Source organism: Protomyctophum bolini (genome assembly GCF_963924005.1).
Source record: "Protomyctophum bolini genome assembly, chromosome: 4".
Classification (NCBI taxonomy): Eukaryota; Metazoa; Chordata; class Actinopteri; order Myctophiformes; family Myctophidae; genus Protomyctophum; species Protomyctophum bolini.
Genome location: NC_137865.1, coordinates 28215406 through 28238893, shown reverse-complemented (window position 1 = coordinate 28238893; position 23488 = coordinate 28215406). Strand labels below are relative to the sequence as shown.

At 42.0% G+C, this 23488-nt stretch overlaps 2 protein-coding genes across 3 annotated transcripts in view; both read right to left on the bottom strand.

The window, feature by feature from the left end:
• frmd5a (FERM domain containing 5a) overlaps positions 1 to 23488 on the bottom strand; it is a gene marked incomplete at its 5' end in the record, with an annotated part of 80501 nt that overhangs the window by 50731 nt on the left and 6282 nt on the right. The window lies entirely within an intron of this gene.
• Positions 5902 to 6480, bottom strand: LOC308313839 (group XIIA secretory phospholipase A2-like; the record flags this gene model as incomplete). The annotated part of the gene is made up of 1 exon (XM_080761167.1): positions 5902 to 6480. The coding sequence occupies one exon, from the start codon at positions 6478 to 6480 to the stop codon at positions 5902 to 5904; it is 579 nt and encodes a 192-aa protein (XP_080617293.1).

Here is a 23488-nt window from a genome sequence, read left to right as displayed (position 1 = left end):
GGGCCAGGCACCTTGGCTGGTAATCTGTGCTGCGGGTTCGACTCCCGACCCAGACGGCCTTTACTGCATGTCACCCCCCCCCCCCCCATCTCTCTCCCCATTTCCTGTCAGCCTATTGTCTGTATAAACAATATAAAATAAAGGCGAAAGCCACAAAAAAAAAGTTTAAAAAAAAGAAGAATGATTTAATTGTGGTTTTGGGATTCAACATTGGAAAATATAAATAAAAATTAATGTTGTGTTTGTGAACAAAAATAGCATATGACAAATAACTTATAAATGACTCGTACCAATAATCAAAATAAATATATTTACACTTGACAAACACACTGCGTATACGTGTAGCAAGAGGAATTCACCTTTCATATTGTAATGTATGCCATTTGTTCTAAATATGTTAAACGTTTCCAAAAAGTAATTTAAACAGGGTTGACGAAATGCACACTGATTGAAAGTGTGAAAAAAATAAAATAAAAAATAGCCTAAGATGGCACAGCTCATGTTTCTGATAGGTAACGATCTACTTCATCCAAAATAGGTGTTAAAAACTAGAAAACGGCATGTTTTCGTAGAATGAATGAAAGTATAGAATAAAAGGCTATGGTCTCAACAATGGTGTCCTCTCTTACAGTGACGAAAACCATGTTGTGATATTCACTTCCTGGTTTTCTTCCAGGCAGTGCCGTCTCCAGCCACAAATCAGTAGGGAGGCATACGTTTTTCCAAAGGGGGCACTTCATTTTTCAAACCCCCCCTATGTATAACGAAATAATAATGAAATTGAATTGTATAACAAACTAAATATGTTGAGCATTATAATGTCTTCTGCATACTGTATATGACCTTGTATTTCTATTAAATATTCAATTAATTTAAACATATATATATTTATAATAATAATGAAGAACTTACAGATTTAAAGATGGAGTGCCACCATTTTTTCCACCCTAAAACATGATCATCAGGTATTATTACAATATAAGGGGGAAGAACTTTTTCCAAAAAGTGTACAGTATTTGTTAAAATCATGCTTTTATGTGGACACGCCCACCAGTTCATTAAGTATGCCTGGTTTGCCTGGTGGGTGGTGATCCACCTGAACTGAAGCCGCACCCACAGCTGTAGTTGTATGATAAAGGGGGAGGGGTTAGGGGAGGGGCTGATAGTGTGGTGTCACTATATTACTGTTTACTTCATTGGCCCGTTTGACTGTCAAGGGTTCAGCCTCCAGGAAGAAACCTAAATACAAAGTTAATACACCATTGCACATAAAAACAACTCCAGGGTGTCTCATGAAGTACTGTCACCTCATAGACACATGAAAAACTGGAAAAATACAAAAATTGTGGCACTCCATCTTTAACATTTGTAAAACATAGCAAAATAGGTAGGGTACTACTAGCCAATCTGGACTGGAGGGGCACAAAGTCCAATCTGGGGGGGGGCTATGCCCCCCAATGCCCCCCTGTAGAGACGCCACTGCTTCCAGGGCAGTGAGCACGTGTCTTTGCTCCCGAATCAAAGTCCACATTCAATACGCCGACGCTATACTGCTGCAGAGAGTTGCGAGGAAGATCGCTTATCTCAGCTTCTCGTGTCCTTTACCTACACAGTCCGTGCACAAAGCAACGCTGTAGCATGGAAAAGGCCTGCATGGGTGGCTTCACAGCAAGCAGCCAAGAGGAACAGATTGCTTCTGCGCTGCATGAGGATGGTTCTGAAAGGGGGCTTTGTTTGCCCGGGGGGTAAGGGGGGGGGGGGGGTGCTTGAGTGGCCTGGCTTTGGTTACACAGGGTGGCATGCATGGCCTGGTCAAACTGGGACTGTAGTGGTGTGGGAGGGCAGTGACACAGGCCCTTTCACCATGTGTTTCCAACCTCTGTTAAATCGTGCCACACCAAGACGCACTGGGAGTCATGACGTCATTCATATCGTTGTGTCCTCCCTGGGCAGCCTCGTCATCAAATGTCTACGACTAGAGAGAAACGCATTTTTTGCATTCAAAACTGCAGTTTCATTGTTCACTTAACAACACAATCACGTACAGTAAGTGCTTTGCAGCATTAGGCGTGAATTATTTGCTTAGTCATTCACTACTGTATCCATTCACCATGTCGCTAACTGCTATGCTTGTACGTGTACAGACTCCCTTGTACAGACTCCCTTGTACGTGTACAGACTCCCTTGTACGTGTACAGACTGTACGTGTACAGACTCCCTCAAAAATGTTCTCCCTCAAATCCCAATAGAAAATAAACATGGTGTAAAAAGCAGTTGTCAACAGGACTGCTGTAACTGAGGAAACGAGGAAGCATACTGTATGTCTACACTACACAGCATTTGCATGTGAGACTTCTGACTTAGTGAAGTACATCCATCAGTTCAGACAACACTGTCCCTGTATGCCACAGAGCATGAGATGGATGAACCCTAGCACAATGAAAACCTCAGCCTATCAGCCACTGCAGAACAGTCCACTCAGCAAAGGAAAACTGTGAACTGCAAAATCCTGAGTGTCGATTTGAACTCTGACCCTTACAGATCCATTTTTACACCCTCTGAGTTAAGTTGACACTTAGAATTTAACAGTGTGCAACGGGAAAATCAGCCTGATCGATTTGGTGTCATATCAGACTCAGAGCATGCCAGGCCAGGGCCTCTGGAAGATTTAGATGCTATGGTCAAAATGAGAGGGATAACAGAAAAAAGAGATTCATAGAAAACATTTACATAAAATCAATTAGGGGTTGGTGGGGTTGGTGCATTTGCTGGAAATCATGTTGCTGACAAAGACCTTCTTACAAAGTGTATGGTCAGTGAATCCATCTCAAGTCATCAATGGATTACTTCTCGCCAAAAACATATGGGGTGTTTAGCTTACCTTTACTTTAATATTAGCGCAAAAATCCTCTCCCTTTCGCAGCCTGAGATCATGATCTTCGACTGGCAGGAAGGAATTGCAGTGGATTGCAGTGGTTTTTGCCAGAAATGTATATGTATCCCTCCAATGTCCTCTCAGAGAACAAAATCAAGAAGTAAGGATTTGGTGCAAGAGAGTACTCACCACATTAATTAATTAATGTTCATATGTTTTCAATGCAGCATGCACCCACACATCAGTAAAGAATATTATCATATTGGAGAGAGACCTTGATTATCCAAAACTATATGTCAAGGTGAATTGATGAATGAACCCATCCTTTCTCCATCCTACAGAAACAGAAACTAAATCTAGTTTAATCCTCTCAAGCAAGGCCTTGCTTCCCTATAATGTCTCCTCATGAACACATTCTGCTATCTAAGTATCTGTATTTGTTTGTTATAATTAGAGTCAAATAGCTCTACCTTGCTATCGAGTGTTTGTTCAGTAAAAAAAGTGTCTCGTCTCTCCAGCCCTTTAATAACCAGAAAATACTGTACATTTCCAGCTTGTTCCCCAATTTGATCGAATGATGACAAAATTGGAACTGGAGCACTATAAAATTGAAGTTGCCAATTGAATGAAATTGTTGACCCACCTGAAAATGTGTTTACTAAAGAACTGGAGAGACAGTGTGTGTGTGTGTGTGTGTGTGTGTGTGTGTGTGTGTGTGTGTGTGTGTGTGTGTGTGTGTGTGTGTGTGCACGTGCGCATATTAATTTGAATTAATTTATTTTAGTGATACGTGTAAGTAGGCCTACCTTAGAGTATATATGAATAGAAACGGCACCGGATTTCTCCTCCCATCCACTAGCATTAAGTTGCTCAAAATGAGGCGATTTCACTCCTCCTTCCGGGTAGGAACAGAGTGCATTCTGGGATGGATTGGGTCCAAACACATGAACGTGCTGCCGTTGACTATCATTGCACGCGTTCACGTGCGTTCACATATGAAACAGCGTTCACGTGTCAACGTGCGCAATGATAGTCAACGGACCAGCGCGTTCATGTGTTTGGGCCAGCGCTGCAATACCACTTTCGGCCACTATGTCCATTTCGCCTCAGGGTTTCCTCCGGGTGCCGTCTCTATTCAATTATACTCTATCTAAGGTAAGTACAGTACAAACCATGTTCAAATGTTGAGTTCCTGTGGACAATTCAGGAAGAATAGAGGGATTTATGTGGGATGTATATATATATGGGTTCACTTGACAATAATAAGAGCATACTTGCTTGGACACACACGTGGATAAACGCACGCACACACGCACACACACACACACACAAACACCAACTGGCATGAGGAGGAGCATGGCGAGGCCGGTGACAATGATTAAAGTGCATATCATTTATGTTCCGACCTTCCCCCAGGCTATAGGTCCAAGTGGACTAAAGGGCTCGTGCACGATGCGCCGCCTATCCTAAACACGGGTTGTCATTAGACAAAACGCATCAAAACCATATAGTGTCATTTCAAACGCAACCTTTAGAGTTTAGAGGTCTTGGACAATGTTTTCTAACTTCCCTCGGGTGGAAAACCCCCCCTTGAGTTATTTATTATCATTAGAAATTTGCCTTGATAGAAGTGTCCTCCAAGCTTCACAAGAAGTCCACAGAGAGAAGGCCATCTTGAACAAACCGCCACCAACCTTGAGCCCAAAACACTGATCCCATTAACGACCATGCAATCATCCTTTTGAAAGGCAATGGGACCACGTTCTGCTTGCCACTGCTCACGTCACTCATCTGCTCCACTGGGACTCAGCCCTGCATGGCCTAATAGCCCAAACTGTGCTGGATTAACAGAATGCACTAATGCTGTGCTCCTCGGGCACCAATTACAGTATACCAGAACAAGTGGATTTTCTACCACAGGCTTCAATTCCCCACAATGAATCTGTCCTTTGGTCTTTTACAAGCACTGTGAGCTGTAAATACAGAGAAGTCAGCAGCCATTCACTCAGGATAGGTCACAGGGCTAACATCCCTTTCTTAACATACTTTGTACCTTTTTCAGTTAAACAAGTTACTTTTTTATATAATCTTTCGCTCGTATACATATTTTTTAGAAGAATTCCACATGTGTTTATGGACTTCTCTAAACACTATAAAACACTATTTCTTATTGAAAGTTAGCAAGTACGCTTGAGCCAGAATGACGTACAGAAGGCATTATTATTATTTTGAAGGTTAATAAATACCATTAAAGGAGCATTCAGTGATTTGGGTGATTTGGAAAACCCCCAGGCCCGCCCCGGTAGCAAGATGCATACATGCACAGTACGCTCTGCAGTGGGGGGAAGTGCAACAGGCCAACAGCAAGCACACCAAGGCCTGCCTCTGCTCGATCATGATTGGTGGAAAGCCCCTCTCATCCTGATTGGATGAAGACGAAAGACCAAAAACGCCCCAGGGGCTCACTGGGGACAGGGAGGAACTCCTTATATGGTCAGCACACTCTATAGTTGGGAGGATTATCACAACAAAACAAAAAAATAAGTGATATTTGAATTAAGTGAAATCACTGAATATACCTTTAATGGCAATGTATCATGCTACTATACTGACTTGGTTGCTACAAAAAATTATGTTTACAGTAGGCTATTACTTTAGGCTATAAATGCACACTTGTATAATTATGTTAAATTAACAGTGGTGTGCACGCACCGACAGCAACTGGGTAGTTTTTGTTTAGTCTTTTTTTATTAATTGGAGTAAAGGTCTGACAGTATTTTCTTTTTAAACATGTTGCTATCTTACCTATCACATCTGAGTCATTGTGCTCTGTAGGAAATACTCAAATGGCCTCTTTCTGTCTAAAAGATAATCCTGCTGAACACATAGCTGTCTAGCAGTTACCAGCCGAGCACCTATCCCTGAGAACATCAACTGAGTTTGAAAGAGTTTGAAGAATTTATATTTCATTATCTTTGCCCCTGTACTGTGTAATGCCATGTTACACATCTCCTGCCTGGAGTTCTTCATAATTCCTTCTCTGCGTACTGACACATACAGGACTCTCGCTGGCTGTCCAGGTAGGGTTTGCAGCCCAGGTGCATGACGGCATCAAAAAGCAGGGTCACAGTTGACTCGCACACTTGGACACTATGGTCCAATCCTAAAGTCCTTTTCACATCTTGACATATGGTCTCCAGACAGCCCTGGAACTCCTCATCACAGTCCTTTTTCTGACGACTGCAAGTACCATAGCAGTGGTCGTGCTGCTTGCAACATGTGGTCATGGCTGGGATGCCTATGTCAAACTGAACTCCAAAGAGTGTGGATCCACATCCATTTGGGGGTGGAGTCTTGTAGTTAGGACGTGGTGCTGGCTTAGAACCATCACTACATTTGTATTGACATAACCCATCATCGCCACCAAACAAGTCAAGTGCAGTGTTGATATAGTCTTCAATTTTTTGTATTCCATTACGAATGTTTTTTAATGTCATTCGCCAGTCTGGAGTTTCTGGCTCTTGTTTGCATGCAGACACATGGAGATATAAACATCCATAGAAGCACAACACGAGAAGAGCAGAAAGGCAGGGGAGCTTGTTCATAGTCCACAAAACAAAAGAAAGAAACTTTCACGTTGCATGTAGAAAAGTAAAGGCTCACTGCTAAGGATTAATTTATACTTCAAATGCAGACTTTCCACATCTATGACATCATAGAGATACGTCATCGATCATATGTCATAGAGACTGTCGATATTAAGTCTGAGGACCACCGGCTAGTTGAGCAATCTTAATATGTTTTTCAAAATAGTAATAAAGGCAAAAAGAAGTTTAAGGATAAGGGGATTAGCACTGACGAAAATAAGGCCCATTATGTATAACCAAACGGGCATGCACCCAGTACACTAACATTTACAGAGCAGTGTAGAACTCCCTCAAATATGTCCCTCCTTGTACATATATACAAGTAACAAATGATTCACCGATATCCACATCTTTTTATTAAACCATTGGGTCGGCCCGGGGCGCCCTCTGGCCTATAGTGGTCCATGCCACATATAGGCTCTGGCCTGACAGCGCGTTGGGTGTTTGAGTCCCGTTCACGGCGACCTTTGCTGCATGTCTCTCCCTGCCTCTCCCTCCACCTTTCCTGTGGGTCTTCACTGTAGCGATCAATAAACATAATAATAATCGTTATTATTTAAGTGATACCACGAGCACCATGAACATGAATTATCTCCACAGTGCGTTCTTGATCTCCGCCTTATAGCAAGATAGCTTGTTGTGCAAATTTCTTACTTATTTGGTGTTTCACCTGCAATTATTAGCTTTGGCAAGTTTGTCCTTAGAGATTTGAATGACTCACACAACAGAGAGAAGCCATCATATCTGGTTTGTTTACAGTATATTGTTACGAGGGTGGATCAGTCAGTCAGGTTGAAAAACAAAACCAGCCACAGTGAGGCAAAGTGGAAAAGTAGAGCAGAGCAATCTGCTAAGCTTCATCCTCAGGGACAAATACAAGTTCAGCATGTATATAATCACAGAAGAAGAATAAATCTATCACAGTATGAATGGGGCCAAGGAAACATGCTGGTGTCAAACGACTTATGTAGTCTGGAGGGAGAGTGTGTATTGTGAGGATATTGTGCTATTTTGAATGTAGAATAACTTGTATAGTACTTTATAAAGAAAGGGGTTATAATTTTGCTCCAGTGCCAAGATGCAAATATCAAAATAGCAATGTGGGTGTTAGCCTATTACTGACAACTGCAAGCAGCCGCTCATAACAAAATGCACACAGGTTAAATGGAAAAGAGAGCAGATTATTCCAACACAAATCACCTTCTACCACAGTGAGCACTATCAGTGTTCTGAAGGGCCACAGTAATGTCACACAGCCTGATTGAGGTACCAACAATGACTCAAAGTGTCTGCACTGACAGACATTGCAGAGATCTGATTCGGTAAACGCGCCACCATTGCCACGGCAAAAGAAACAAGACAGATGTTAACACAGTGAGAGGGTGAGATCCATTCTCATTTGACCAGGCTATGTTCAACATTATAAAGCGAGGAACACAAGGATCGAGGAACAACCAATATGATATCGGTGAGCGCCATACATTGCATGTACATAATCTGTATACTCACTCAGCTCAGTTATGCCACACATAATTGTGAGTGAATGAAGTGGGTAGTAAAGTATTGACTGCGAAGTGTGGCCGACAGTCTCCTGAGAGTCGGCTACTAATTACTGCAAAGTTCTCTGAAGTATACAGCAGTGGCAGACACTCAAACATTGATATCTTGCCCACCTTTCACTTTGGAGAGCTTGTGTTCAAGAATGACTCAGTCAAACGGCAATTCATAAGATGTGTGAGACAGCAGGCAATATAATAGACGTTTTAGCTAAATCTGTAAATAATAGAGAAATAGGTCCCCATGAACCCACATGGCATTTACTTTCTTGACGGCATTTACATAAAAAAGAGATCAACAAAAGAAAAATAACACAATATTAAAAAGATTTAAAACAATAAGATCAAAAACATCATCAAGGACAAAGGAGGCAAGACCTAAATTAAAACAATACAATAAAATAGAACGAACTAAACACTAGAGTCGACTCTAGACCTATTCAAAAATGTATTAGGCCTACGTATCTACATTTAAAGGGAACCACACAGACTACCCGTCACCTGAACACACTTCAATAAGGAACCACACAGACTCTACCTATTGTTAAATATACTAAATCAACATTTACAGGAAAGCACAAAAAGCAAGAGTAAAAAAAAAAGTGAGTGCACATGTGCACATGGGGTGATCACTGCCTACTGTGAATCATTTTTTCTTTGTTAAATCTTTTTTATTTTTAATTCTCTCAGCTGGAATTTTATTAGTTGGTCGATGGCAAATCTCCCAGACAACAATGATGTGCGTTAACTTTTGTTTTTCACCCCAAAAAGGAGTGAGAGTTAGCCACTGACACACTGAGTGATGAGCTTGCCAGAAAAAAAGTGGATTGCAATAGTCGAACCGCAAGAAGATGAAAGTGATTTGCGCTTTTGCATCCTCCACTGGCAGATATGGGTCAATATCCTAATCAGTGGTCTTAGACTCTCTAAAATCGAGATTGGCATTGGACACAAACGATCAGGCTCTAGTCATCACTCGTCAGTCATGGTGATGAGGTGGAGATTGAAGATGAGATGGATGATACTTTTGATAGTTTTGCTTTCAATTAACTACAGTAGTATGATCAGATTGTCATCAGTTAGTGTGATTTCCACCCATGCAAAACTAAATACTAAAATGTATATTGTGTGTTTTTCACCAATTAAGAGTTGTTGTACCATAGTAGTCAATGGCCTTTTGATTTGGGTTAATTTGTATGTTGTATAGTTCAGGAGTTATGAAAGACAATATTTCGCCAGTTGATCTGGCCACCAAATTAACCCCATGGGTAATTATTTGACCATGGCAACATGAGAAAAAAGAAAAAAAAGAAAAAGACCATTAGGGACCTAAGAAAAAAGGGGGGAAAAGCCATGCGGGTACCTATTTATCATGCTAGACTAATAGCAAGGTACTTTCTCACTTTCCCATAATTTCCCTAGGGGCTGAGTGGTGGCTGTCATACCCATGCGGTTGTTGTTCCAATTTAATAATCACTGCTTATAGCTCTGTCTTTAAAGCTATATTGTACACACAATAAAGTTAGGAATATACCTTGTTTGATACCTTAAATACAGGTGAAACCTCTTAGGGCCATTATGTACTGCTGGTGGTGGTTAATAATGTAATCTGAAATAATACCCACCATTGATTTTCCATGTGTCTTCAACCAACTCCATAGGTGCTCATCACTCACGAGTGGCATTACAATTAGCTCTACACAGCAGCAATGGGCCTGCAGCAGCTGTCTGAGCCTGAGGCAGTTCCCACCTGAGGAGAGGGCTATTATGGGATGTCTAAAACATCATGAAGGGCACTCCAGAGGGCTTTCCATAAAGCTCTGCTGCCAATCTTCTGTCCATCATCGTCGTTAATAATAGAAGGACCGCTAATTCCTCCTCTACCAGGAGGCCTCTCAGGAGCACCTGCAGCAGCCAGTGGTAGTCAGATGATGATGCCACAAAACTTAAGCAATTCACCCAAGTGGGAGAAAACTGCCCTGGTGCCAAATCCAATGCTGAGAACACATGAGAATCAAGGTCTGTCAGTCACCACCCCACCATATAGAGTTGCCTAAACTGCACTAATAAAAAGGTTGGGATATTTTTACAGTGTGGCTCTACAGGAGTCTTGTGCACGAATTCCGAATTTCGGCAGAAAGTCACAAACCATCCCTGGGTCATCAGCGACACACCAGATTTGAAGTAACTAGACAGACAGACACACAGACAAGGTTTCTGCAATTTATATATAAACTAGAGCGGACAGACAGACAGACAGACAGACAGACAGACACAGTAAAATTCATAAATACAATGAAATATGAAAAGATTTGCGGTTGGCCTTTCCTACAAAAACACTGCTCTCTATACCTACACCAGAACTAAGAATAGCTCAACTCACCAGTCACAAACTAGACCACAGTGCAGCATCAACAGTATCCCCAGATCTCCCACAGCCTGCAGAGAAGCCATTGATCTCTGTATTGATAGGACCCATCTACTCACATTGAATTTCAATTAGGGCAGCTCCCATAGCAGTCTTATAGGATGGGGAAATATATTACATTTGCAATTTAGATTTAGAGCTTTTCTACTACTGCCTCATAACTTAATGATTATCACATCATGTCAGGCCTAACCTAAGTATCGAACAGTTATCTCCTAAATGAAACTACAGTTACAATACAAACCATAATTATGCAAAAGCCATGTGGAACTGAAGTTCAATATCTAATTTCAGGTACTGCATGAAGATTATAAATTATTTATTGCAGCAGAGGTAAAATCACCTCAGTAGCAACACAGCAATTACACATCACCAGTGTGAAAACAGGAAAGACAATTTATATAAATACACGCATTTGCTATCGCACAATTGCATAACAAAAGTGTTGAATAAGCTTTTCTGAATAGGCTCTTTTTTCCCTGTGCGTACTCAAGGCAAAAATCATTCTTCCCCTGGGGAAGAGTAGGATGGAACCTACGCAGCTCGCCTGTCAAAGCACACAATAAGTGCTGCCTGATGCCTTTTGTTTAGAACAAGACAAGAACGTTGATGTTGATTGTCTCCAGACTGATTGCAATGATGTTACCTTATGCCACAGATATACACTTTACAAACAAAGGTAAATGAGAAAGAGAGATATCATTTTGTGTCTTTTTTCTATACTGTATATATTAATTTATTTATTGTCAATCATATATCATATTTGACAAGAAAGTTAACAGGTTATTGTTGTATCAATAATTAAATACTTAAATGGATCAACTATGCAGTGTGTGCCGTTCTTTGCTATTGTATTATCTGCACCATGTCAAGCATCTGGTGTATTTGTTTTGTCTCCACTAGGCCGAAGGCATAGGGAGAGAGTATGTTCTGTTTTGCATCCGTCCGTCCTTCCATCCGTGTGTGTGTGCATCTGTCTGTCTGTGCACAGCTAATATCTGTGCACAAGGATAACGCTCATTAAGTCTTTAGCGATGCCGGCCCACGGGAGAGAACTTGAAGAGGGAAAGCCAAACTGCGCACAATAGTGAAGCCTCCAAAAGTGATTGGCCGGAATGACATTTATTCTTTTGATTGGTTGATTTTATCACGCAAATCAGCACACACTATCTCTATAGTCATGTGCTCAACACACACTATCTCTATAGTCATGTGCTCAACACACACTATCTCTATAGTCATGTGCTCAGCACACACTATCTCTATAGTCATGTGCTCAACACACACTATCTCTATAGTCATGTGCTCAACACACACTATCTCTATAGTCATGTGCTCAACACACACTATCTCTATAGTCATGTGCTCAACACACACTATCTCTATAGTCATGTGCTCAACACACACTATCTCTATAGTCATGTGCTCAACACACACTATCTCTATAGTCATGTGCTCAACACACACTATCTCTATAGTCATGTGCTCAACACACACTATCTCTATAGTCATGTAATCCGCACACACGTCATGTGCTCAGCACACACTATCTCTCTAGTCATGTGCTCAGCACACACTATCTCTAGTCATGTGCTCAGCACACACTATCTCTATAGTCGTGCTCAACACAGATCTGTCCGATCTTCCATATTCCACCCCCAAGTTTGCAGGATTGGTCCATTTTGAACAGAATTACTCAAATCATGAACACAGCGTGTGATTTCCGTGAAGCTATGAGAGCAGCATCCTGTTTTTATATTTGAGAGCTGAGGAGAGGCCGAGCATCTGGCTCCTCTGGGGACATGAGGCTGTGTTCAGTCAGTCATAATGTAAACACCCCTAGAGACACGCACACGCACACACACACGCACACACACACACACACACACACACACACACACACACACACACACACACACACACACACACACACATACACACACACCTGTTAGACACGTTTAACACACACTCACAGCACATTTTACAATGTCTGCACACAAATCACTTTTAATCAAAGCTCAAAATGTGTAATTTAAATCTTGACATAAACCTGTGTGTGGCAATCTTGGACGCAAAAAGAACGGCGGGAGGCCTTTGAGTCCGGCATGCATTCAGGCAGTGAGGCGTGTAGGTAAACACAGGCAGAGGGTATACTCTGGTCCTCCCTCCTCCTGGTGATAGCATTAAGGACTATATGCATAAGAGAGAGGAGTGTGTGTGTGTGTGTGTGTGTGTGTGTGTGTGTGTGTGTGTGTGTGTGTGTGTGTGTGTGTGTGTGTGTGTGTGTGTGTGTGTGTGTGTGTGTGTGTGTGTGTGTGTGTGTGTGTGTGTGTGTGTGTGTGAGAGTGAGAAAGAGAGTGAGAGAGAGAGTGAGAGACACAGAGTGAGTGCTGTCTCTGTCTGTCTGTACTAAGCTTTGTGCCAACAACAAAGGCTATTAATAGAGATACAATTTAACAGAGAAGCTCATTATGTGAAGTTAAAAAAGGAAAAAGATTAGGGGGGAGACCACTGTTCAGTGAAAACACTTCTGCCTTTTAATATGCATCCTTTAAAGCATTTTCTAGGGACATAATTATGTCACACAAAAAGGCTTAAACCTGCAGACTATTTGACAACATGTTTAGAGTCACACAGCAAGTATTTCAATATAATAAATATATGTTCTAAGTCTACTGTACTGTTTGAAGTGATTAAAACCAGGAAAAGACAATACTTATGCCATATCACGATATTGGTACAATATCCAAAATCCCAGACGATATCTAGTCTCATATCACAATATCAATATAATATTGTTATTTCCCAGCCCTAATTTAAAGCAAATTGACCGTAACTGTTGGACAGTTCACAGCAGTCCATTTGGTTCCATTTGTACACTTGGAGCATTCTACAGTGCTGTCGGTCATGGCTTGAGCTTGTTGTCCCCTTTGTTTTCCTTTGTCTCCTCTCCAGAGACACTCATCTCGTCTGACCATGACGCTGAAGCACAGACAAAGGAGGAGAGAGAAGAGACTGACTGAATTAATGGGAAGCTCCTGGTGCAATCTGGGATGCGCAGATGCATGGGGAAACAACAGGAGCTTTCCAATCACCAATGATCGTAGGAAGACGGATGTAAGGCAGAATAAATAAATCTAACTCATCCAGACACAAGGATGATGAGGCATATATACCAAACACATATAACACTGCATATACTAAACACACGTGTGCACGCACACACAGAAGTATACATGCACGGACACAAAGAGAGAACAGTGAAAAACTAGAAAAAGTGCCCCTCAGGGCACAGGTCTCCACCAGAATAGGAGCATTTTTGGAAAAATGTCAAGTGGGATTTCTTCCTTAGCCTAGTTTCACCGCTATCGGACGCTGTGTTTATGATTCACGGCATTTTGTACAAAACGAGCCACTCCTGAAAACTTTTGAAGCGAATCGTAGGCAATCAGGATGGAATATGAGAAATCAAACAGACCTGTCTTGATCACATGACTATAGAGATCATGTGTACCGAATACCGATTTGTGTGATATTTGAATAAAATCTTAAGGAGTAATCAACTGTTGTGAAAGATTTGTGAAAATCTATATTGTCTTGCTCCCTCTCTCTCACATTCTCTACAAATTAAATTATCAGGTTACTCTGCCCAACACTCACTTTCCGTGTCCTTTGCGAGAGGCAGTGAGATCTGGCTAGTTCTGCGATCCATAGCCGAACAGGATGCTTTAATATCTACATGGTAGTCTGTGTGTGCACAGCTCTCTCTAGGACCGACTGTAGGTGTTAGCAGCAAGTGACAAGAGACTAAAATACACTGGGAATCAGGAACTGGTATGAGAGAGAAAAACATATTGCCAAAACTGCCAAAAAAATGAATTCGATTTATTATTAAAGCCTTTCTTATACAATAAATAATATTGCTATTTAAATTTAAATTTTCAATTAGGGCTACACAATTTTGTTTTGACATTTCCACACTTTTGACACATTTATTTTAATGCTTGCCAAATAAAGTCAAACAATACAACAGAGTTGAAATACACACCACGTACGCACACACACACATCCGTTTTACGAACTTTAGAGATAAAGGACAGGGAAGCGGAGCGAGAGTGAGATATATTAGAGAACAACCTCTTACTCTGCTCAGCTCAAGTGGCCTCTTCACAGACTCACAGACCCATCTGTACAATTACAGGCAGGGTATTCTGCTTCCCTGAACCAGACACTTGTTTGTTTGTATGCATGCAGATGGTTTTCCTCGGTGGCTGGCTGCTCTCATAAGGCCGCCTCAGATACCTGTGGTAAACGGCTGAATCTGAAAAGCACATTTTGCTGGATTCAGCAGATGTTAATTTCAGTATATCGAGAGGAAAGCAGGGGCCAAGGTTCTGTAGCCTACTCTGAAGTAGAGGAGTTTTGTTCCTTTGCCATTAATCGACCAATGACAGTGATGAATCATAAAAGATGAAGGCTGCGTTTTCTTTTTCGTTCGTTTAAAACAATAGACATGCAGTTGAGAAAACTATCTGTAATTAAAAACTGTGACTATATACTTCAGACCACTCACTAGAGGGTCTTGCAGTATACCAGCTCTATAATGTGAAAGAAGGCATTCTGTTAAGTTTCCTTTTATAACCTGTCATACGCAAATGACAAACAAAAGAATCCGTCTTAATTAAGTTACATTCATTCATGGAGAAAATTGTTCCAATCATTTAGAGCCTAATCCTCTCAAAAAGGACATGAACTGTGAACCAAGATTTTTCATTGAATAATTCTGCTGAGTCAACATTTACAGGCGACAAGATCAACCCTAGAAAAGACTTCAATGGAGCAGCCACAGTGTAGGTTGAGTCACGATGGACAGATATGAATAAAATACTTCCTGTTGCCATCAATTGATGCCACCTCCAGGATTGTCTGTAATTTGAGTTTGTTTCTTCTCCTTTCATCAGTGCAGTAGTCACGCCAAAGCCCTCACAGATGAGTCAATTCCACAGAATTGAGGGTGGGTGTCAGGGAGCTAAGATGGGGCGGTACGGTCTACCCAGGAAATAAACAGACGGTGTCTGTGATCAATGCTGCGTTGTATAACAACGGTGGAGGGAGGAGAGAGCTGTGGAGTGTCAGTGATCATTAACTCAGGAAACCCTGGCTGCAAGTCACGAAACCAAGATAGAGAGAGAGAGAGAGAGAGAGAGAGAGAGAGATAGAGAGAGTCTGAGAGTAAGGTGGCCTGGAGCAGACATGGACAGAATACAGATACAACTAGGACCGCAGTGTAAAGAGATAGCGAGAGCAAATTAATAAGACGTCTGCTTGTTTGATCTCATGCTGCTGACACTGTGCTCTGATGACCCCCAGATTAGGATTAATATCCAACCCAAAGCCACATTTGGCCTGGACAGAACCAGCGATACTTCACACAGAAGATCAATGTACCAATTCTTGAGTAAGTGCACTTCAGATGCTCTATGACTTGTTCACAACACTGTTGTGGACATATGTGGTCATGTTCTAAACACATTTTTTTATTTAACTATATCATACTACTATACTGGTATAGTTATTCATAATTTTACTTGTACATTAGTAATTTTAAATCTGCATCCAAATTTTAAATCAACAACTCGGCCAGTGCTGCAGCCGTCAGTAGTGTAGTGGTACCAGCATATCCCCATGTTTTCTTATTAGGCAGCAGGGACTTGAAGTAGACAGCCAGACAAAACTGAATTCTCTCACACGACAGAGCCCTGAAAGCCTCACAGACAAACAGGAGCAGAGGGATGGAGTGAGGGAGGAGGAGAGCTTATGCCTCCGGGTGGTATGTTTAGTAGATCTATGACATCTGTCCAGTAGAGCTTCTCATGTCCAAAAGGGCACACCCAGTCAGGGCTGTGCAATAGATGAAGCAAAATGATACATAGATACGAATTTCAAATCCCTGCAATTTGGTCATTAAAAACAAAAACTGTCAGGTGTTTTAGAATTTAGACCCGTTTTTAAATTAGTTTTGTTTACCTGTAGGCTAATGAATTCCTGCCCATAGAACCTCAGACCAACAAGTAAGATTCCATGTCAAGTGAAACTGGACAAATCACAGCTACAGTATTTTACCACCACGATCTGACCACTCTGGTGCTCATAATAAACTGTTCAGCTATCTTTATTTTATTGTTCCATATGCCAGACATTTCAGCTATCCAGCCTTCATCAGTTACTGTATAACAAATAACACATTTTCAAAATCTGAATCTTTTCTTTATCATTTTGTTTATTGTGCCTCACTGCCCCCCAACATGACAAAAGAAAAGTCATTTTTGTCATTGTATTTCAGATTTTTCACCCTGGGGAAAAATGCCGCAAAAAGGAATGGAGACATAACACTTAATTTGGGGTCCACATGTTTTCAAAGCATTTATTCATGTCCCGCCATTTATAGTAAATCCATCTGTGGAAACATGAATCGATTCCCTATTTCTCCCTACCACCATGAAGGAAGCATTCTCTCTCAAATATCGTATCAGGCTCAAATCACTGCTGGGACTCAACCAAAATTTCCCCGTGTGATGCAGTCAAGCCAGCCAGCTAGCTTCCAGGACTCCACCGCACCATGTCAAGTAATTTATGTGACTACTGAAGCACTTAAACATCACCAACAATCAATCTGTTTGCATTACCATGGCCGGAGGCTATCTCCTTTACACAACAAGCGTTGGCGTGAAACAAGCTATGCAAGGGGTAATACCGTAATAGGATCGTGAACCCCACTACTACACTCTCCTCCCCTCAGCCCTGCATCCATTACGTACGGCATGGGATGGATTTCCCCAGTTTGCAAAGAGTGGGGGGGGGGGAGCTGATTTCACGCCCCCAGCTGGAGCGTAACCCCTGGCCTTCTTCTGTTTTCCTCCATCACACAACACAGCCCAGACAACACAATGGTGGACAGCAGCAGACTGCTATCGATGCACAGAGTGCCTGCCTTCTGTCCATCCTCCTGCCCACACACATTCACACACTGCCACGTGCACGCCACACAGACAGACATAGATGCTGAGGCAATGTGAGACATTTGCAGACACTAACTCAAACAAACACCCAGTGCAGCGCTATGATAAAGCAAGGCAGGTTTATTTGTAAAGCACATTTCAACAACAAGGCAACTTAAAGTGCTTTTACACAAAACAATAAGAGACATAAACACAAGCACCCCATGAAATATTCATGCCTAGCACACATTTTAATCATTGATACGCAGAATAGCAACAGTATGGCAGCCGCCATGAGTTCTTAGCGCGAACACACAAACTCGCAAGCAGACACTGCCGGACTGCAGACACTGTTTTGAACCTTTCTGAGCTGGGACAGGGTTGAGCAGACAGACACACTCCGGGGACTGCCCATAACTCTGACATCCCGTTAGTCTGACATAAATGGCCGGTTAAGAGTAAGACTCACCCGTGGCCAGTTAAGTCTAACCCGTGGCTTCCACGTGCGGTTACGTTTACGCAAGTCGGACCAACACACCGTCGGAACAATGAGCCGTTGAACTAATGACACGGCACCCAGACTCCTATATCCGACAGAGAAAAGTAAAGGTGCCAACTGGAACCGAAAGTGTTATAGAAGAACAATTTTTGGGTTTTTTTAACCACTTAAACCTATACTTCATCGAACAGTGTCTCCCAGTGGTCTGTACTTGGTCCGGTACATAGATCCGCTATTTTATGTGACGTTTTGCCTATTAATACATGGTTTAAGTGGTTAATGGATGATTCTTTGAGGACCCAATAACTATGACAAAAATGGTTCTCTAGACTAGAACCATATGAGGAACACCATTGACTAAATAAAATGGTTCTTTAGTAGGTGATGGTTCTTTGTGCAACAATATAGCCTTTTAAAGAACCATTTAAGAATGGGAGACAGAGACTGGCTTAGATAAAGAGAGAGCAAGAGTTCGGGTGCCTGCTGGCCTAGCAGTCAAGGCACATGCCACATATAGGCTCTGGCCTGACAGCGTGTCGCGTGTTCGAGTCCCGTTCATGACGACCTCTGCTGCATGTCTCTCCCCTTCTCTCTCTCCGTCTTTCCTGTCAATCTCCACTTGAAACTATCAATAAAGGCAGAAAAGCAAAAAAAACTAATCTTAAAAAAGAGAGAGAGAGAGAGAGAGAGAGAGAGAGAGAGAGAGAGAGAGAGATGAAGAGAAACATGCCTTGTATAAGGCAGTGAGACTGGCTGGAAAGTAACCTGACTCCAGTTGAACAACACTATCTATTCATTGCATCGACCATATTTTCTAAACATTGTCCAGCAAGCAATGCAATGCTAAAAAGGATAACACAAAAAAACGTGAGGGCATGTTTCCGTGGTCATCTTACAATAAATGTACAGAATCTGTGTACGTACAACTCTAATTCGACACATATCTCGAGAACCGTTCGACTGACCAACAAAATTAGCAGACGGCCCGAAGGAGTTCAGTGCATGGTGTCGAGTCGGTCGGTTAGGCGGTTGTCCAGAACTGCCTGTTATACCCGTAGTGCTGCCAGAATTGGCCAAAAAATATATTCAAATATTCCTTTTAAAACACCACATGTATTCCAACAATTTTCGAATGATTTCAAATGTCGAATGTATATGATTTTAATATGAATATGATATGAATATTGCATAATAATTATGCTGTAAAACTTTCTCTTTCTTTATCTATATGGTCCGGTCCTGTATGGGCCGTGGTTGAGAAATGCACTCTCTTGAGTCTTGCGAGATCAAATGAATGATTCATAATTATCTTAATAGCCACATTTTTGCATAATGTTTTAGTTTACGTGGCACAGAGTCTCGCCAGAACTCACACAGCAATTTTATAGTTTTTTTAATTTTAATGTAAAATATTCGAAATTCTATAGGCTTACAATAATTTATATAAATAGTTTTGTTAATCTCTATGGGAAGAATCCATCCATCCATCCATCTTCAACTGCTTATCCGTAGTCGGGTCGCGGGGGCAACAGCTCTCAGACTTCCCTCTCCAGAGCAACATTAGTGACTTCCTCCTGCGGGATCCCGAGACGTTCCAAGGCCAGTGAGTCGATGCGTTTCATCCAACTGTGCCTTGGTCTGCCCCGGGGTCTCCTCCCAGTGGGACATGCCTCAAGGACCTAACCAGATGCCCAAACCACCTAAGCTGGCTACTTTTGAGGCGAAGAAGCAAAAGAAGAGAGACTCTATTCCGAGTCTCTCTCGTGTGACTGAACTTCTCACCCTATCTCTAAGGGAGATGCCAGGTAAAAATTAACTAGGGATTTTTCAGTGGACCCAGAAAACCACGCCCACTGCTATGCCCTATACAGGGGCCAGTCATGGGGAGGTACCAATTTGGGTGGGTGTGGCATCAGCCACCTCATCACCAGTACACTTCAATGGCATTCGGGGAGTAAATGATCCTCTTATGTGTGCGTACAGGTTCTACTCTCTGACAGCTAACGGCCAGGGCCTTTTGTAGAGGCTTTTGCGAGGGGATATCCCGACTGGGAGTGATCTCACATTTTGGCAAAGTAACTGTGGAGTCACCGTAGCAACAGCTGAGACCTTGGCACTATTGTTTAAATGTATGCCCACCCACCCAACTCCTAGTTGCTTTATCACCTAGGAGACAGAGAAAGGAGCACCCTTGAGGAAGAGAAGAACAAGCCCTCCTAAAAACCGTTCACGCTTTGCCTGATTTTGGAAAGGGTGGTTTTATACTAGGGGTGCATAAGTTAATCGAACTAATCGATTTAATCGATTATAAAAAATGAAAAGAAATCCATCGTGTGTGTGTGTGTGTGTGTGTGTGTGTGTGTGTGTGTGTGTGTGTGTGTGTGTGTGTGTGTGTGTGTGTGTGTGTGTGTGTGTGTGTGTGTGTCAACACCAAGACGGAAGTGGTCTGCCAATGGAGCTCCAGTACTGGAGCGAACTGCCTTCACTGGGTGAACTGCCTTCACCATTGACCACAAGCCACTAACAATAACAATAACATTCAAATACCTGGTCAGTATCCTGACTGCAGCATTGACAGTGAAATCCAAGAGAGGGAGATTACGGAGACGGGTGTGGTGTATTTGAATCATATAGCATATTCATATCTACTTGTTTAGTCATAATAGCTTTGACTTCTGCAGGTCTCACCAAAGTGGATGTCCAAAGGCTATCTGTAGGTAGGGTCTTGGTTTGGCTCATAGCAGCTGATAAAATACCTAGGCTATTGTCTAACTAGACCACCTGGGGCTTTAGGCCTTCCTGTTTGACTGATAAGGGACAGAGGAGCCATTCTTTAGGGTAGGAGGCTATACAGTTTGTCTCCATGCATTTTTATGAGTACTACAGGGACTGTCACAGTTGGGGGTCTTTGATTAGCTGTTTCCCCTGACACACACACACACACACACACACACACACACACACACACACACACACACACACACACACGGCATGAGGTGGAGGTATAAAGTGATGGTTTTGGGAGACTGAGGGAGGCTGGTTAGTTGGAAAATGGAGGAGACCAGGACGGTCAGGCTCACCCTGGCCTGAATGTGCTGCTATACGATGGAAAAGATGACTTTGCTATGCTTGTAACCTGATGTAACTATGGGAGATGCCTTGATTGAATAAAGAAGGACTTTGCCTGGGAATCAGAGCTCATTTGTTGTTCATTTTACATTAGGAAAATAAGGTACGGATCCACAGGAAAATACACAACACGGGTCTTCCAGAACAACAAACTCCATCTGCACACCAAGGTTTCTGTTTACCAGGCTGTCTGCATCACCACCCTCCTCTACAGCTGTGAAGCATGGACCACATACAGCTGTCACATCAAGGCCCTGGAGCGCTTCCATATTGGATGCCTGCAGCGCATCCTTGGCCTTACCTGGCGTGATCATGTGCCTCAGACTAAAATACTTGCCAAGACCAACTGCAGGAGTATTGAGGCCATGATCACCCTGCACCCCACTCTTCCTTTCTCTCCATCTATCCTATGCGCTACCAAAAGGTGAGATATTGAGCCATTTGGTAACAATGGAGATCTGGTCAAATATTAGAATCTGAGGATGCCACTGTGCAACAAAAGGGTTCTCATGGTATAGCCATATGCAAACGCTGATGAGAGTTCAAACTCAGAGGACAGCAAACACAAGCTGTGTAAAGAGGGCTCAGGGTCAAAACGAATGCAACTGACAGTACCTAATTGTAATAAGGGTGAATTGTGCTTCAGAATCAGGAATCAGGAATCAAGAATCAGAACTGTGCAACTCACCAAAAGTAATAGTTTTGTCACATTGTGCCACTTGAGGTGTTAATTTTGGCGAGCAACGAAATAAATATTCAAAGTGTTGTGAATTATATCCATGCTGTCAGAATGGCAGCCTCTGGTGGACATTTCCCATTCCCTGCATCCACAATGACACAGGTGTTTGCCATCACACCACTCAACTCAATGACCAATCACAGTTTAGGTGTGCCCTATATATGCCATCACTCACTCCACAGCCCTCACACAGTCTCCAGCCTTCACACAGGCAACATGCAATGCAGAACCTGCAGCGCTCTACCCTACAACACCACTCACTTCTCTGCAGCTGTGCGTCCTTTACCAATGTAAGCCTTTATGTTCTGTATTGACCTGATGTATTCTATGTTGATCACTTTGCCATACCATGATTGTTCACATATGTTCTAGTGTATGAATGCCCAGTGTACCTGTTTATACACATCTGTTGCCATATGTTCTGAGCTATATTTGATTTACTTGTCATTCATATGGTCCTTTATTGTCATGCTATAGTTAATATGTATTCCATTTCTTATATCTTGCTTGTAGAAACCATGGCTCACTGAAGACCATAAACTACTATTCTGTTTAAATATACCTTGGTGTCACATATACTCTCTCTGACCGGAGAAACTTGGGGATCAGTTCACATAAACAAACTAACCAGCAGAGAATATTTATTACAAAGAATAAAAATATAAATATTGATAATCTATAATATCATGTTGTGAGTTTATAGATCTCGCGTGTCTTTTGTTTGGCCAGCCATAGCTGAATGGGTAGAGAGGGAAATGGAAGGTCCCAGGTTTGTGTGTAGAGGTATCCCTGAACACATCCAATCTGACCACCATTTTCAACTTGGTCCTCACTTGGATGAGCATGTTCAAATGGCACTGACCCACTAAAGGTTTACTAAAATACTATAGTTTACAGTAACACTATTAATTTAAAAAGTATATATTTATTTTATGAAGACATTCACGTCTTGTTTTACACATTTCAATAAAATTATGATTTTTAACAAGCAAAAATATATTCCAATTAAGTATTGGTAAGGGTGATTAGTGGGCCTGTCACACTGATTTGTGCAGTGTTGGTCAGGGCTGGACCACACATGGACATAATTATGACATCATCAACCCTTTTGAGTGAAAACTGACTATTTCAGTTGAAATCTTATGATGAGCATGACTGAGCGAGGACCAATTATAAGGTTTAAAATGTTTGAAGTGCTCCTTTAATGACATGCCCAAAATAAGGACGCTAAGTTGAAAGTGGCTAGATCCCTCCATTTGGACATGACCTGCTATTCAGATGTGTCCCAGGGAATGTGATGAGCGTTTGAACTCCTTACACCAGGCACAGCAGCATCACGTTGAAAGAGGCCTGAGGCAAAGATGGCAGGGACTTGCATGAAACTACAGCTGGACTGCAGCTAACTCTGAAGGGCAGTACTATAATGAGGTTCTTCTTCATCATACAAATATAGAGGAAAAGCTCTACAATTCATTAGAGTGAAGCATTGTGTCAAACTTGATTTACATAGCACATTTCATGAATTAAGTGTTGGAGGACATTAGTGTTGCATGTTATTCTTATTTTATCATTTGTACCAACAATGAATTATAAAAGGACACAAAGCTGGTGCATGGG